At 38.3% G+C, this 17,662-nt stretch overlaps 1 protein-coding gene across 1 annotated transcript in view; it reads right to left on the bottom strand.

Annotated features, from left to right (window-relative positions):
- The window catches only part of dnah7 (dynein, axonemal, heavy chain 7), a 171,193-nt gene that overhangs the window by 75,783 nt on the left and 77,748 nt on the right, over positions 1-17,662 (bottom strand). Inside the window, exons 35-36 of the mRNA XM_036561847.1 lie at positions 11,506-11,727; positions 6,833-7,030 (exon numbers count right to left, since the gene is read on the bottom strand). Of these exons, the coding sequence (XP_036417740.1) occupies positions 6,833-7,030; positions 11,506-11,727 (420 nt within the window). The remainder of the gene's footprint in view (positions 1-6,832; positions 7,031-11,505; positions 11,728-17,662) is intronic.

Here is a 17,662-nt window from a genome sequence, read left to right as displayed (position 1 = left end):
CCTCAGAAATTTGATTGGCCACCACAGGTGGAGCTGGTAATTGATGGGTTGTTAGGCTGTCAGTCCTGGATGCAGTTGGGTATCGTTTCTGGCTTCTTTTTAAGAGGCTGCATTGTATGGGAAAGCACTGCAACATGTTCTGCAAAGTGCTGTTTTTGTGGATTCGATGGGACTGTTTTGTGTGTCCTACTAGTGGAATGAACACTCATTGTGTGGCCAGAATAAAGACTGCAACCATACTAAGCCCGATTTAGCTCACTAACTCAAAATATACACTCTTAAAAAAGATTCACTCTTCAAGACTCAAGGGTTCTTTAGAAAAGGTAACAGTTCTATTTAGAACTGAGTTCTATATAGAACCATTTCATGCCTAAATGGTTCTTTGCACAGTAATGGTTCATCAGACTGATGGAGAATGTGTTGCACTTGGTTCTATACAGCACCAAAAAAGGGTTTGCTATTGTCACGATGTCAAGCTTGTAACCATAGAAGAACGCTTTTTGGTGCTACATAGAACCATATACAACACATTCTTCATCAATCTGAAGAACTATTTCACCACGTAAAGAACTATTTAAGCATGAAATGGTTCTATACAGAACTCATGGTTCCAAATAGAGCTATTTACTTTACTAAAGAACCCTTGAAGAACCATCTTTGTTACGTGTATACAACAGCTCTGACAACACAATCTCATTGGCTAAGTAGTGTCCTACTCATGCTATTATCTAATAAGTAATTTTATTTTCACAATAAATCTATCATCTTGCTGTGCACTAGTTGCTCGCTTTATGTCATAGCTAATGGTCACTATTTTAGCACATACCAAAAATAAAAAATGGACACAATAACTTCTATCAGATGATATTCGTTCTGTAGTCTGCTTGGTCAGGCTCTGAAAAAGGACAGCACGTCTACATCAGATTCCAAACTTGACACTCATCCTAAGCAAGCTTTATGGTCAGCAGCAGAATACAATTCAGTAAACAAGATGGTCTGTGAGGGCGTTTAAACACTAGAGCTTATGTTTGGACCCAGGAAACCTTACTCTGCAAGTTCAGTTTGTTTGGCCAAGTGTGAGAGTTGAGAGTGGTCCAGAGAACTGATCTCTGGTTTTTCTGAAATTGGTGGTCTGGTGAGGTTCGCTGCACGTGTGGAGGCTGTACACTCTGGGCAGCACATGTGGGCTTACGTGATCGGTTAATTTTGAGACGTGACTGCTCCGACCTATCACGACTACTTCCCTTATCAAGTTTTGAGATGACGGCGAAAGGACTGCTGTGGACAAAAAGCGCTGTTCTTTGACGCTTGAGTTTGTCTCTAAGGTAAAAAAGCAGCAAACCCATGAAGCTAGTGCCTACCACCTGCAAACCAGCAGGCAAAAAAGTGACGTATGTAAGTATGCAGTCAATCCACAGTTCGGATGGAATGCTGGTGTGTGAAAGCAAACCAGTGATAATGAGCCCCTCCCCCCCAAGCGAGCCCAGAATCCGTCCTGGGTGTGGACACAAGAATTCAAGACAGTGAAAATGCCGTGAGATGCTTTATAGACTGATTGGAACAAAACCACATTCATCTTCAACCAGAAAACACTGAAAGCTGAGCTCAACCTCATATTGTCAGTTTTACGGTTTTATCTGTAACAAAGAAGGGTACTATTTCTTTTTGGCCGAAGGATTTGCCAATATTAAAGCATGTTTGATACATGTTTGGAGCTACTTTGCCTTATGTTTTCTTTATTTTTGCATAAGTGTTGAATAAAAATAACAGAACACTCTAGATTGCTCAGTGCAGCCAGGACAAAAGGAAGTGGAAATATTTTTTAAATACTATTTATTACACATTTACTATTTATTACGCAAGCTGACTGGCTGAGAAGCGCTCTAACCGTGCTGTTATTTCGCCATAACATCACAGGTTTTTCACAAACACTGTATAACTCCGCTGAGATGCCGTTGCTAAGCAATGATTTTGACAGTTGTTGGAGACACTCAAGCCATTTGAACATTTTTACTTCGTACTTTGCGCACAAACAGAAAATTCACGATAACACACTCCCTCTCATGTTCTTTTGCTTAAACAACATATTCTCTACAGAAAACACACCTCTGCACAGTTTTGTTCACAATTACGGTTTATTTGCTGAATTTTTAAATACTGGAAAAAAGAAAAAGAAAACATAAAATTTGGCCTGTGCAAAAGCAATGGTTCTTTGTTTATTTCATGTTTTTTATTATATTATGTAAACTAAAAATAAAAAGAAATGTGCACTATAATTTGCAGGAAAATGTCATATTTTATTTTGTTTTCTGTAATGCGTTCGCTTATTTTTACTTAGAAAATCAATAAAACGTAATTCAGGGGTATTCAAACTGTAACAACTATGAAAGATATTTAGAGATATAGAAATGCTATTATTATAAATAACATAAACATGCTGCATTTCATTTTTTTCCTTAAATGGCTGGACATGTCTTGGCTGACTGAGTACATCTGGGATAAAGTGAAAACTGTAAAAAACTTTGCTGAGCTAGTCCGTTAAAAGCATTACAACATTTTTAAGGGCATGTACGCATCGTCTGATCACCGTCCCCTTCACTGTGTTGCCAAACGCGCTGGTCCAAAATGCGTCCCTGTCCTGTTTCAGTCACTCAAAGTGGAGAAACCTACAAAAGTACTTTGCCTCCGAGCACATTTGGGGCGGTCTTGTGCTTGTAGCCGTTAATCTACAGTGAGCATGGGCCTAGCAGGAGGGGAGCGAGTAGCTACTGTGTGAAACCATGTGTACGTGCATGTGTGTATAAAATATGAGCATAACGAGGCGGGTAATGGATGAGGCTGTTAGAGTGATGGATCTCCAGCTGGCTGCATCGCTCCCTGCGCACTCCACCAAAAATAGGAGCCCTGGAACAGAGGAAAGGAGGGATGGGGTGGTGAAGGGGTGGGGTGGGGGTGGAGGCGCGGCAGGTCGCCGTCCGTCTCGGGCCGTCAGATCATTTATCACAAGTCGCTGACACGCCTGAGCTCTACACATACACACACACATACTCAAACTCCTGTGGCGTTCTCTTGCCGCCACGCTCAACTGGCCATGCTGACAGGGAGGTGTGGAGAGAGGCAGCGAGAAGCCCCCTCCAGAGCTAAATGCACAGTTGCAGCCCCCCTACCTTCACTAAATGTTTCTCAGGCGAACAGGTAGGCACAGGGCTCCTGTGGGTAGCTGTTTATTTCTACCTGTCTTCTGCTGTTTCCTCAGAGGCACACTAATAGCCTGGAGTAGAGCCCTGCCAGACTAGCTTCATGGCTAAAAGAGTTTGAAAGCCACAGCGAGGCCTCCTGCTATTCGTTGGAGAACTGTGACCATAAGAGCTGGGCCTTCTGGTCAGGCTATAAATGTCAAAACACTTTTATGATAATGCTAATATATAATATATAATTCACATCACAGTTTGAATCGGTAAGCACTCATTATTGTTTTGTTGTTTTGTTTAATCAGAGTAGAGATAAAAGCGAGACTGATGTGTGACTTATAACAGGGACGTTGATATAATTAATAATGGAAAATGAACAGGAAAGCTTGTAATGCTCAACATGGAGTTTGTTTACAAGGGAAGCCCCACCCTTGCATAAAAAGAGCCAATAAACTTGCAGGTTAAGCCACTAGCCGAAAAAACTCCCCCTCGTTATGGAGTCATGCACATGCAAAATAGCCAAAACAAGCTTTCCTGTGTGTTATTTGAGCCAAATGGCACAAACTGTTTATGCTGTTTTTGTCAAATTGTATGATCAAATATGTTCAAATGTTTTTGAAACATTAATTTGGCTTGTAGTTTCAGTTTTATAGGTCTCTCCGCTTTCAAAGAGATAGGAGACTGGTCTTATATGAGTGGAAATAACTGCCTGGGGGTGTTGCAAAGATGTGGATAGATTTTCATAAAAGATCTTTGCTTATATTAACATATATACATGCAACAACAGCCATGAGAAATGAGGAGGGCAGATTAAACGGCAGACGTTCCATAGCCATGTTTTGCATCGGCCTTAAAGATTTAATAAATAAAAATTCATATTGCAGGCTTCAAAGCAGCTGTTTCCTACATTTTTTTGCATTTTATAGTCCACTTACGAAGTACGTATGGTTTTATATACCAAAAGCATAATTCATTTTCACAACATGGTGTTTTTCTTTATGCGCCTTTAAGACATATATCCAAAGTCCAAAAATCTGATGTTTTTTTCATGTAAACCTGGAAATATACAACCCAAAGTATTAGAGTTTTTAAAAAATCAACATGAAGAAAAGTTATGACGAGTAAAATTAAGAAGTATTCAAAATTCTGCACTATTTCTAGATCACTATTTAAACTCAAGCAAATTTGTGAAATTGTTGAGGCCTTTATAGAAAAAGGTCAGATTGTTTTCAGTCTTATCTCTTCCAGTGAAGCTTGTGTTCAGACGACTCTCAGGTGCATTTGATCTGCTGATCAGAAGCTTTTGCCTAAACTTGTGGAGCCCACACAGCTGGAGTGCATGTAGTAATTAAAGCAAAAAGGGGACACACCACCACATGCTAAAAATTCTGAAATTCATGTTAAAATTTCAAAGATTCTACTTTTCTTTCAGATTGTTATGCTGACAACGTGATTTGTAATGTAAAACATTGTGTTAAATTAGAAAAGAAAGCAAAATACAAGCACTTTCAGTAGTGGTCTCTGACTTTTGGACCCCGATGCATATAACTGACTATGAACATGTAAACATGTTGGTTTGACTGAGGGCTGAATGGTACGTTTTAAAATGTTAATGTTTATATTGAGGAAAAGAAATGGTTAAATATTTGAAACTGAGGCACATTCAGTTTTCCATGGCATAAGCACTTCAATAAAATGAACAATGAGCAAGATAGGTCAAGGTTCTTCAAATCAAGCGCTGGAGGGCCCTCCGTGGTTTAGTGTTTTCTCTGCAGTAATGTACCTGATTCAACTAATGAAGGGTTTGAGAATGAGCTGTTGAGAGGAGTCAGGTGTGCTGGATTAGGGGAACCAACAAAACCCCACTGAGCCACATACCTCCAGAGACAGACATATTAGCAACACAGAAAGAAACCCTCAGTTCCATTTCTTTTTCACCTTCTTCCCATTCACTCTGCCAAACTTCATATTTGCTACACACAGTTGAGTCCAAAAGTCTGAGACCACAGTTAAAGCCTGGGAATTTAAACCTTGAAATAAACAACAGATAGTTTTAGTACTGTCAAAAATGTAAAACAAAGAAAAATTATGCAAAATATTCTACATTCTACACCATTTTAGATCACTAAATTTGTGAAACTGACAATGTTAAGGTCCTTGTACAAAAAGGTCATATTGTTTTCATGTTCAGACGACTCTCAGGAGTCCCTGCAGCTCTAGTGCATGCTGTCATTACAGATTCCACTTTTTATTCAAATTATTTTCCTGATAATATATTTTCTAATTTTTTTTTTTTTACAATGACATAAATTAGAATGACTTAGTAATTAATCAGATAAATTATTACGCAACAAAAGAATGCAAAATAGAAGCATTTTCACTAATGGTCTCAGACTTTTGAACCCCAATGAGCTTACTACATTTTTAACCGTATTTTTTTTTAATCCTTTTAGTTCTCTGTTCTAATGCTTAGCTACACTGCAAAATGAGAGTGACTCTCAATGTACTCCAAGCTTAAATAAAGATTAATTGATTGAATGATTGAACTAAATTCGGGTACAGGCTGAAAATGGAGCACTTGCTGTGATAACAGCCAGGTTACACTTAGCTAACTAGCAGACTGCTGTGCTATTAAAGTAAGGTCAGTTATCATTAGGTAATGTCAGGGTTCAAACTGTGGAGGGGAGCTGGGGGATGTCCTGGAAATCCTATAAGGGTAAAAGCGCCTCATGGACCTGATTTGTAAGTGACTATCTAACTAAATGACTCACTCACTCACTCTAGGTAGTAGGTGGAAAATTTTCCACAAGGGGATACTATTAGCACTCGAGTAGCTTTTGGTGCTTTATTAAGACAGTGCTTTGACACTGTGTCCTGAAGTTTCTGTAGTCATCTTCATAACTTACCTGTAAAGCATGGGACATTTCAGTAAGCTTGTGAGCTTTTTTTCTTTTTGTCATATGAGCTTTGTCATGAGCTTGTTTTCTTGCGTTTGTTTTGGTAGGATATGTTTAAAATGGCTTTGGGCTGTTTACTTCATATACAGACCATTTGTGACAGCAAGCATACCTGTATTCACGCATTCTCTATTGTTTTACACTGCACACTTAGTCAGAAACTGATCCCTACTACAAAGATGTTGTGAATCATTTGATATATCTGAACAGGCCATTACAGTGATTTTAGTGGGGGATGCTTTCTGTAAGAAAAATATTCTCTGAACACTTTATCTGAGGTGCACGCATCTGTTAGGACTGTATGTTTCATAGCAGTCTTTATTTAGCCTGCAAAGTGCAAGCTTTGGGTAAAATGTAAAAGTGGAATCTTTTGAGTAAATAAATAATTAATATCTTTGCTGACCATTCATAAAAATCAACCCCAAAAAACGGCCATCGGCCAATGTGGCAGTAAAGAAACTGGAAGTTAAAACTGCAATAAAAATTAATGATTGGAAATTTCAGTTTTCCAACATTTGGATCCTTTAGAAATAATACTGTTATATTTAATAATAATGGCTATTTTACCCTACACTTGGAAGTCTGTGAGTCCCTTTCTCAGAAATGGAACACAAGGACAGAAGTTGGCCAGCTCCTGGCCAGCCCAGTCCAAAGCATAGCGAGAAAGCAGACCCAGACACTCACTATGATGTAGACACTCTTGCCAGTTCCTGTGGGCCCCACAAAGACGACGGGCTTCTGGTGTGTGACGAGCAGCTCCATCAGAGCCGTGTAGCGCACTGTGTCCTCTGTGGGCACTATAATCTCATTGAACTGGACGTCCTTGGGGATCGGGGGCGCCTGCTTCAGCTCGTCCGTCCACAGCTCCCATCTTCCTGGACCCTGAGTCAGATGACAAAAAGGCAAATCCAAAGATGGAGTGGTCAGTAGGGGACAATTTTTTTTTTACCTAAACCCAGTACCAAAATGTTCCTGTTGTAATAGGGCTGCACAATATGGACAAATAACTAGTACTGAGATTATATTGCTACATATTGTAATCATGACATGCTTTGGAAATCTACTAAAATGTACTGGTGAATCTATAATATGACACTGTTAAAGACCAGTCTGCATTATTTTGAACAAATAATTTACTACCTTGATTGTATTGAGGTTACCTTGACTCACCAAAACACCCACAGAAATGCTCATCTGGAGCTGGATTGGTCATGATGCACATGGCAGTACAGTGATTGGTTAGAGACCTCATTTGCATATTGGAACACTTTCTGATATAAGTATTTCAAAAGCCAATATCTCAATAATGATTAAACAAAGATCTAATGTGTTTTCTTGCTTTGTAGAAATCAGCAAAAGAATAACCAGAATATTTATTATGTGCCACTTTACCACTTTCAGAAATTGTATGATCAAAAATTCTAAGCTGATTAATAATGAACACAAGCTAGTAGCAGAATCTGCATTATGCAAAGAACACTATTCTAATTGGTTGGTTCATTTATTGTTATGAACATCCTCATTTCTTTGGGGCACAAAGCTGTATTATAAAGTGCAGTTATTATATAACTGGATAAAGGCACAAAAGTTGGCTCTATTTTGACTCTGTACTCCTAATGGTTAAAGGTGTGGTTATCGACTTCTACACCAGAACACTGTAATATTTGATAACATTTTCCATATATTCTGGCTGCTATTAATACATTCTCCAAGGCAAAAAAGTCTGGACTCTATGGCTGCCCAGGCTATAAATGAGAGAAAAAACAAATGATTTGGACCACCCAGCACTCAGTCAATCAGGACAAGGAGAAAAATTCTCACTGGAAGTTCTAGAAACGTCACTGACTTGGTTGTTAGGAATGGAAAACAGCAGCAGCTCTATGCCAGGACTCTTTACTGATACTGCTACATACAAGGTAAAATACATGATAATGAGGATAATCATAAGGTCTGCAAGTTTCAGGTCCTATTGAACGTATTTTGTATTGTTATGGAATGTAGTTTAATCTAGAACAGTCAAAATATATTAATTTGCACCAGTGTTAACATATTGCTAGAAAGGGCACTAGCATTCTAGTAATCAGTATTCTTGTTGACGTGAGTTTTCTCTTATTTCTTTCTTAAGTTCTGTGTCAGTAAAATATCTTCGAGACGTGACGTGTGCAACATTGCGCGAAAGCCCTGTTTCGCAACGACTGAGAATTGCCGTGCAGACTGCAGGTCACCTAGCAACAATGCGTTATTCGCATTTATAAGCAGCGCAGTTGGTTTGCTGGCAAGTTGAATCTGCAATGAGAGACTGTCAAACAGTAAAAAGTCGCAAAGATGAAGTCGCTTCTCTTCCGAATTTTCTCATTCCTTAAGTGATGCCGCATTTACATTCGGCGCCTCAGTCAGAATTTAAGGTGGAACGGGAAAATTCTAACATCAAGCTGGAGAATGAGAAGTGACTTCAGCCTCATAAGACAGCCCGAATGTTGAGAGACATTTTACAAGAAACTGCTCTAGTTTTTGAGGAAAAGTTTTCTGGCTGAGATGGGAGAAAAGCGGCTATAGCTAAAGCTTAAAGCACAGCAAAGTAAATCTGCGATCTCGTTTATATTGTTTAGCCTATACAACGACATTATCAGATACTGGACATTAAATGTTGTGGCTCCCAAGGTGGTTTGATTTTTGTTAAAAGGACAAAATGGCTCTTCTTATCATTTGGGTTGTGACCCCTGATCTAACCTGGCTTTTAATGTAGAGGGTGCCGGTCGGATTTCTCACTCATCCAGTTGTGTTTTTGTTATGTGCCATCACAGACTGTCCGGGTGCTGCACTTACCCACTTCCAAGTTCCGCCTTTTGCGTTCCGTTATAAATTAAATATTTAGAAAATCGATTTTTGAAATTTGTGAATCGATTCACGTCCGCATCGCAATGCATCTAAGAATCGATTTTTTCCCGCACCCCTAGGCAATACACAATATAAATGGAATTTACCCAATATACATGTAAAAGCCCTCTAATTAAAGCTTACATGTACTTTATGTTTTGTTTTATATTAAATATACTGAAACACACAGCCAAACAACAACTTTCTGTCACTGTCCAGTTACTTATGGACTATACTGCTTTTAATTTAAACTGCAATGGGGTATTCAATCTAACTGCTGTGTCTACTGTATACTGTTTAATAAATAGTTTAATCTGTTTTAGACACAGATACGTATCATCTAATGTCAAATTACATCAAATTAAAAAAGAAGTGAAAGTTTCGCACTAGTTTTGGAGTCTTCTTAGTAAGAGTATAGTGACTCTCCATAACCCTGAAAGCTAAACTAAGCTTCTTTGGGGTCACACTTTGAAGCAGAGGCTTCTTTCGAAATCCTCATATTAAAACAACGGATAATGCTCTCCAGAAACAGCGATTTGCAGAATTTAATGAGCCATGAAATTGACACATTAGACGAAGTTACGCATGAAGTCTTATTACACAGAATTAAAGCTCATGACACATAACTAATAATGAGACAAATCACCTCATTCAGCATCGCGAGAATGTGCATTTAGGACCAAAACGCTGATAATCAGTTCCTCGCACCTCATACCTCAGACAAAGGGAAGGTGCTGAGATTACTTCAACCTGATAGATTCAGTGGTGTTTATCGTATGCCTCTTGTAAGTGGGGTTTTATGTTCAGTATGAAGGCACGATCGAACCTGTTGCCGCTGTCTTTCAACAAATCCCTTCTCATACCAAAACATTCAAGTGAAGTACAAGCCATGCAAAGTTCAGACTTTTTCAACATATTTAGATACATGGATTTCTTTATTTAAACCATGTGTTACAATGTGTTACAATGTGTCACCTAACCTTTCTACAACTGAAATAAACAGAAATGCAGTTTTCCTATGTGGAAAAAGTAAGTACACCCCTACATATATCACTATTTCAAATGTGTCAGATTGAAGGTGCACCTGATTAGGTGCTAATGATTACACTATCAGAGAATGTCTTGCAGGAGCATGTCTTATTTAAACCTCAGATATCTGATCTGGTTTGCTCTTTGTTATTGGCTCTTTGTTACATCATGTCTAGATCAAAAGAGCTCAAAAGAAGGTTGCAGAGGCATATGAGTCTGGGAAGGGGTTTCCAAAATACTGGAACAAATCTTTTCACTGTCCAGGCCAGCAAATTTAACCCAAGAGCAGATCGTAAGATGCTAAGTCTCTAAGAACCCCAAAATTTCATCACAGCATCTAGGTAGCTCTTGCCACTGTTGTCAAAGTGCATGCATTACTGCCTGAAAGATGAGAGGTGCGCCAGGAGGAAGGCTTTGCTGTCTAAAAATAAAAAAAACGGGGCAAAAATAAAGTTTGCTAATTAATATCTAGGCGAAAATCACGACTTCTGGAACAAAGTCCTATGCCTATGTACAGACGACTTAAACACAGAGTTGTTCAGACACAGAATCAGAAGCTATGTTTGGAAAAATCCTAATACAGGGTTGGATCAAAAGAACTTCATACGAGCTGTGAAGCATAGTCGTGGAAATGTAATGGTTTGGGCTGCTTTGCTGCCTCAGGGTGCTGCGCAACTTGCAATCATAGAATCAACTATGAAATCTTTCATATCAGAGAGTACATGAGGAGAATATGAGGCCATCTGTAAAGACGTTAAAGCTAAAGAAGTGGACCTTCCAACAGGATAATGACCTCAAACATACAAGTAACTCCACCAAAGAATGGCCCAAAAGGAAAAGAAAAGGAAAGATCTGAAAGGAAAGAAAGCCCAGATCTGAATCCCATTGAAATGCTGTGAGGGGATTTGAAATGGGATGTACATGCAAGAAACCTGGGGTAAATATTTCTCCCAGTAGATGTCAGAAACTGGTGGACAGTTATAAGAAACGTCTACCATAAAATTATTTCTGCCAAAAGGGGCAATTCCAGCTACTGAAGTTAGGCATGTACTTACCTATTCAGAAAAAAACTAAAAAAACAAACAAACAAAAAAAAAAAAACAGAAAAAAGACACTATTATACTATAAAAACCTATATCAAACACTGATATGTCCACATATGTCAAAAAATAAACATTTCATGAGATGTACTTACTTCTTCACATGACTGTGACTACTGCATTTGGATCTTGCATGATTTAAAGTCCACTAAGTTTCTACATAATTCAGTCATGAAAACAATCATGCAGAGGGGTTTGATCTACAGTGATCCAACAGGGTTGATCCGCTGTTACAAAATAAGTAACTCATACAAAACTTAAGAAAAGTAAGTGAAACTGGGAAGAAACGCTCAAACTCATTATTAAATGCCCCTTTCTCATAAGACAAGCCTCTTTTCCCTTTTGACTAACCTCTTTGATGAAGCGGTACTGGTACAGAGTGCCCTCGGTGGGTAAGGGCACAGTCAGCTGCTTTGTTGGCGGCTCTACGTGCTCCAGGATCCCGTGGCGCTCCCGAGTCTCCTCACTCAGTGCACCAGTCAGCACCTCCCTCAGCAGCCCGTCAAACTTCAGCCGGCCAGCCTCCGAACAGCTGGCTCCCACTGACCACACCAGGGAGAAGACAAAAATACCCTGGCAAAGACAGAAAGAGAGACAGAAAGAAAGAAAGAAACAAGCAAGTTGTTAGCTAGCTTTGTAGCTCCGGTGCAAAACAAAAGAAGCAAACTTTAGACATCAAACATGTCTAGGCTGACTGACTACATTAGTGAAAATTGTGTAAATTGGATTTTTTCTTGCCGAACTATAGACCAAATCAGAATGTTTGTAAATAAAAAGGTTGGCTATACTTCCGGGTGGATAACTAGCATCCAGTCAGCATGGAGGCAGCTTAATTCATGGCACAATTTACAATAAATACAAACATAACAGACAAAACATTGGTGATCACAATAAAATCTTGTTGTGTTTGATGCTGCAATGCCAAATGTACCCAAGTATGTAATGGATTTTATATATGATATATATATATATATATATATATATATATGATATGATATAAATGATATATGACAATATATTTTTGCCATATTGCAAAGCTTTTATTTTCAGTTTTCGTTTTAGTTTTTCTCGTTTTCCAACTTTTTAAAGCAGGTAGAGCTGGTATAAGCTGTACTGATCTCCTGAGGGATTCCGTGTCTTTGCTAACACTTGAATGACAATTTAGAGAATTCTTAACTCTTTCAGATGAAGCTACCAAGCAACGGAGCACTATTACAACATCAATAAAAGCACGATATATGTTGCTGTGTTAATTTCTTTTTTTAGAATGATTACTTTGTAAAATGTTCATTATACAGTGACATAAGCTAGAAGCTAACGCTATTAGCATTTATGCTAGTAGCCACAGAACGAGTATTTCTGCTCATATTTTCACACTTGACAGAGAAATAAATACAGTTTGATTCTACACATGATCCTGTGTAAATGAGAGTCTGAGTGTGTGTGTGGGTGTGCAGTGCAGAACCGTGCAGTACATCGTTTCATATCAATCAATGAGGTAAGCTAACTAGCTAGCAAGGTGAAGTTACCCAAGTTAGACGCTTTTTTTTATTAATCATGGTTATTATAAATAGTTCCAGCTGTCTCTTGAGCAGGTAGAAAATGACCTGGAACTGTAAGTGCAGTTGGTTCATGTTTGGGTCAGTTGTTGTTTCTGAATGTGTTGCAGGAAAGCACCCTTATAAAGTGAACTTCTTCATTAAACATGTACCACTGGTATATATATAAGATAACTTTAGAAATGCTTTCCTTTTTCCAAAATCTTGGTTATATAACTCTTTGGATTAGTACAGAATCCCTTACATATATCGGCGTTTCAAATGTGTCAAATTGAAATCAGGTGCTAGTGATTAGAACACTGTTTGAGAATATCTTAGAGGAGCATGTCTTATTTGGTCTGGTTTGCTCTGTTTTACTGGAGTCTACATTATGCCTAAATCAGGAGAGCTCAAAATCAGGTTGTAGATGTTTATGAGCCTGGGAAGGGGTTTAAGAAGACTTCCAAAATATTGGAAATCAATCCTTCCACTGCCCAGGTCCAGCACCAGCAAATTTAACCTGGGGGACAGAGTGTAAGATGCAAAGTTTTTATCCACCTGGAAGTGAGTTCCTCAATACTTTAACATAATGCTGATTTGTCATATTCCTTTAACAGTTAATTATCAAGTTTAAATCAGGTCTACATGCAGGAAAAGCTATTTAAGTGTGCTTTGCTAGGGCCCTGTATTATAGCATTAAAGATTACTGTAAGACAGATGAGTAACACTTCGAACACCTTCTACTTTAATTTTTACGTGTATCTTAAACAAAAAGTTTGGCAAAAAATTTATTTTGACCAATATTTCAACTTTTCCTAGAGGTAGTCGATCAGCCAAGATGTTTTATGTCTACATTTTACTTCTTTATTTTAGAACTGAAGCTACATGGCTAACATTGCTACCCACCAAATGAATTCCATTCAGTTCAATTCAACTTTAGTGGGGTAAAGCTTATCAAAACACATTCAAAATGAAGAACTGCCAATTGCCAATTTGTCACTGATTGCTCTTAACAGGTCCTCTTTAATAAGTTTACACTTTATATTCTCAGTCAAAAGGCCTGTCCTCCTAAACTAGATGGTGGAATGAAACCCACCAGACTCTCCGATGTTAGGCAGAAGTCTGGTTTATGAAACTAATGCTTGTTCTGCTTCGTTAGCCTGTTTTATCATGATTTACTAGGTTATTAGTTTCCTCCTCTTTAACATTAAATGATACAAACACCCAAATGTAGGCTAAATAACAACTCAGATCTGATTCAATGCAGCTAGAATGAAACGATTTATGGAAAATACTAGCTACTATCCTCCTAACTAGTGGAATAATCAAATATGTTATATGCAACTTTAATTCTTTTTGAATCGTTTCGCATAAGTGTCACGGAAATTACATTTCATGCAACTCGCAACACACAACTAGTTGCATTACAGTTTGCAGCCCTACATGCATTCACTACATGCACAAACTTCTCTTGGTCACCAAAGAACAACCATAAGGTCATATTTTTGATCAACTCGATACAACCAACTAAAAATACTTTTATGCAAAGCAATATTTTATTGCACTTTCATTAAATAACCACAGTCTGACACTGACCTTTTCTCCACAGCTAACTCAATCAATTATTCATAAGAACTTTCTAAACTTGATTGCACCAAGATCACATTTCTAAAGTATATAAAACACAATCAATAAAAACACTATGGGCATCGATTCGGGACAAAATGGCTTCGGCTCCCAGAGTGTAAACAAATAAGGTTCTTTTTGTTTTTTTAGCATTCTGCTTCTCGCTGTGATGGCTCAATAGGAGGCAATGGATGAACCAATCAATGAAGTCACACGTTAGGGGCTACATGTCGGGGGGGTTTCGTGCTGATATGATTCCCAGGTCTTGCGGGGGTAGATGGAAAAAGATTATCACACCTGCAGACATAGGAGAAGCAGACAGTATTGAACCGACTGCAGAGGGGAAAAACAGCTTCATAAAAGTGGCAAAAGTTAGCCTGGGGCTAAATTGCTACAATGATAACTGAGGACGGTGTAAAAGCCGGAGGTCGGCCCATATTTATCAACTATCTAAGCGGACCTAGAATTGATTTTAACCGTTTCAATACAGTGTTATGAACCTCTGAAGATATTTCTTTAAGATGATTGTTTTTCTGACCATGTTTAATATAAAGTTTGTTGCTATGGAGACAAGCAGGCATTTTTCTGAATTTTTAGCTAAGCTACTAAAGAAACACATAATTTGTGTATAACCTTGTGTAATACTCCTTAGAATTGCCCTCATTCAAGTTGCAGTCTGGGCTGTAACGCTCCATGCAACTTTAGTATGAATGGGCAGGGCTCAAGCGCTGTAGACTGAATAGGTCAATATATCTAAATGCATTGGTTTTTGTGACATCACAAAAATAAACAAGTTAAAATGAGTTTTTCATTGTTCCATTTCATCGTTTTTCCATATAAGGATTGTACGCACTGGAGAGTGAATAGTATGTTCAATTACACTTAAATCTGTATATTTATAACAAATAATTCATAGTAGTTAAGGAATAATACATCTTAATATTAACAAGTTAATTGTCAGCTTGGGGTTCAAGAGGTTAACCATGTCTTAATGTCAAATGACTCCCCACTCCCTGTCTAGCGCACTATGTGAGCTATGAAATGTTGGCTTCAACATCAAAACAGTACATCTACTAGAGAATTGTGCAATGGCTGAATCCCAAATGGTTCTTTGTTAGACATATTATGCACAGTTTGTGTATAGGGATGTTATTTTAAGATCTATGTAGTGCACCATGTAGGGCGTAGGGTATTTGAGATGTTTGAGATGTTTATATCAAACTCTCAAAAAAGTCAGGGGAAATTCTGTCTTCCATAATATGGGACATTTAATTTCCCAGTAGAAATCCTTTGACAGCAGATGAAAGGCTTAAGGACACTTATTTTTAAGTTTCCCTTAAGGATTTTCTTACGTAAAAACTGGCCACAGCCCTGATCTAAAATCTCCCTCAGTTTTCTATAACAAATCCTAAATCAGCAAATGTGTAAAATTGTCATTGTATTTCAATAACTGCTCATGTTAGTTTGAACATTATGATTTCTTTCCATATCATGTCTGGCAAACGAGCTAAACTTTGAAAACTGGACTGGAGATAACGCAGCGTCAACAAAACAACGGCACTTCAGCACCGCAGACAGCGAACTGAGCGCCACACCACGCTGGAACATCAACAAACAAAAGAGCGACAAAACAGCGCCCGCCCCCGCTCTTAGACTGATGACTCGCACCTGCAGCCCATTAGGACGCACTGCTGGAGCTGGATGAAATTAGCCAATAATAAAAGACAGTGGCATGGGAGATGGTGAATGAAGTACCGCCTAGACAAAAAAAGTTTCTCTCTCTCAGAGCCTCAAATTTTCACCCTATTCTGAATATGACCCGACAAAATGCCTGGTTCTACTCACAGCAAACCCATGTAGTAAGCAGACAACAGATAATGCATTTCAGTAATTCATGATTTTATGCTATTTTGCCAGCTTTTATAGAGCAAGCAAAACTGAGAGTAACCAATCACTTTTATTATACCAATATAGGCTGAACTGGTTACAATAACATGTAAAATGTATCCAAATCTCTAGCATGAGGATGACATGTTATAACGCATGAACCTTTACCTTGATTATAGATTTATTTATGAACAGTGTGGCAGTTCTAGTGAGTAAGCAAACAACAATCCTACATTTTCTCCCTAGCTTGTCACTATATATTCTCTGGCAACATCACTTACAGCAGCTTATAACACTGTAAACTGATAAAATAGGTTACCTACAAAGCCAACTAATGCTGTGTTTATCGGGGAAAACAACTAACGTTAATGAGCAATTAAACTATAGTGTTAAACTTGTTCTGTCTAAATGACGAAGCTGAAGTCAACTCCTTATTCGCCGGCTTCTTGTTCGAATTTTTCCATTCCACCTTAAATGGTGCAGCAGTTACATTCCGGCACCTGAGCCATTCAGGTCACTGCTGCACCATTTAAGATGGACAGGGAAAATTCAAACAGGAAGCTAGCAAAAAGGAAGCCAACTTCAGCCTCGAGATTACATGAATAAAGTCAGGGCCACCGGAGCCACAGAGAAGAGTGGGCATTTGACCCACCATTTTTCAAAGTACTGGGGCAACACCCCACTACTTTTTGAATTCAGGACGTGCACATAAAAACCTCTGCTTTCCCTAATCTGCATAAAGCATTGATCAGCACGAACAGACAGTGTCTAGTGTATGTGTTGTAATGGCACTACTTTGTTAAAGCGCAGAGCACACTGACATACTGTGAGACACTATTCACACCTCAAAAACGAGTTCCGGTATAGTTATGAGTAACTTGCCATGTTCAGGTGATCCCGCACGTAATCTGGTTAATCACTAAATTCTTTAAACGCTAATATGACAGGTGTTTTTTTGTGTTCGTAACACTACAGTATGAAATCCCAAAGTCGCAAGTTTATTACTAAATGTTATCTTGCAGAGGACTCCAAAATAACTACACATAAAATATGTTAAGACAAGTAAAAAGTTTTGCTTATTTTATGTATTTCTGAAGAAAAAAAAATCGACCCCCATTTCAGATTTATCGGATTTTTAAATCCTCAAATATTGAAATCGGTATCAATCTTAAAAATATTTGGGAAATATGTTGGGTTATGTAAGATTTTGTATGTTTATACAGTTTATTTTTTCCTCGAGTGGACATCCAAGATATTCGTAAGCAAAAGTTTGGGCAAACGTGAAAAGCACACATCCTCCACAAAGAACATACTTTTATGTACAACTCTACTGTAACTTTTTGGGACAGGCAGAGATTTTAATGTTCCACAATATTTCTGAAACAATGTGTTGAATAGTCACTAACATGATGAGCCCTGAAACACACTCTACACATTTGAGAAACGGGACATACACA

Source organism: Colossoma macropomum, unplaced genomic scaffold (assembly GCF_904425465.1).
Source record: "Colossoma macropomum unplaced genomic scaffold, Colossoma_macropomum, whole genome shotgun sequence".
Taxonomy (NCBI): domain Eukaryota; kingdom Metazoa; phylum Chordata; class Actinopteri; order Characiformes; family Serrasalmidae; genus Colossoma; species Colossoma macropomum.
Note: the sequence above shows the minus strand (reverse complement) of the source record. Positions and strands in the feature narration are given on the sequence as shown.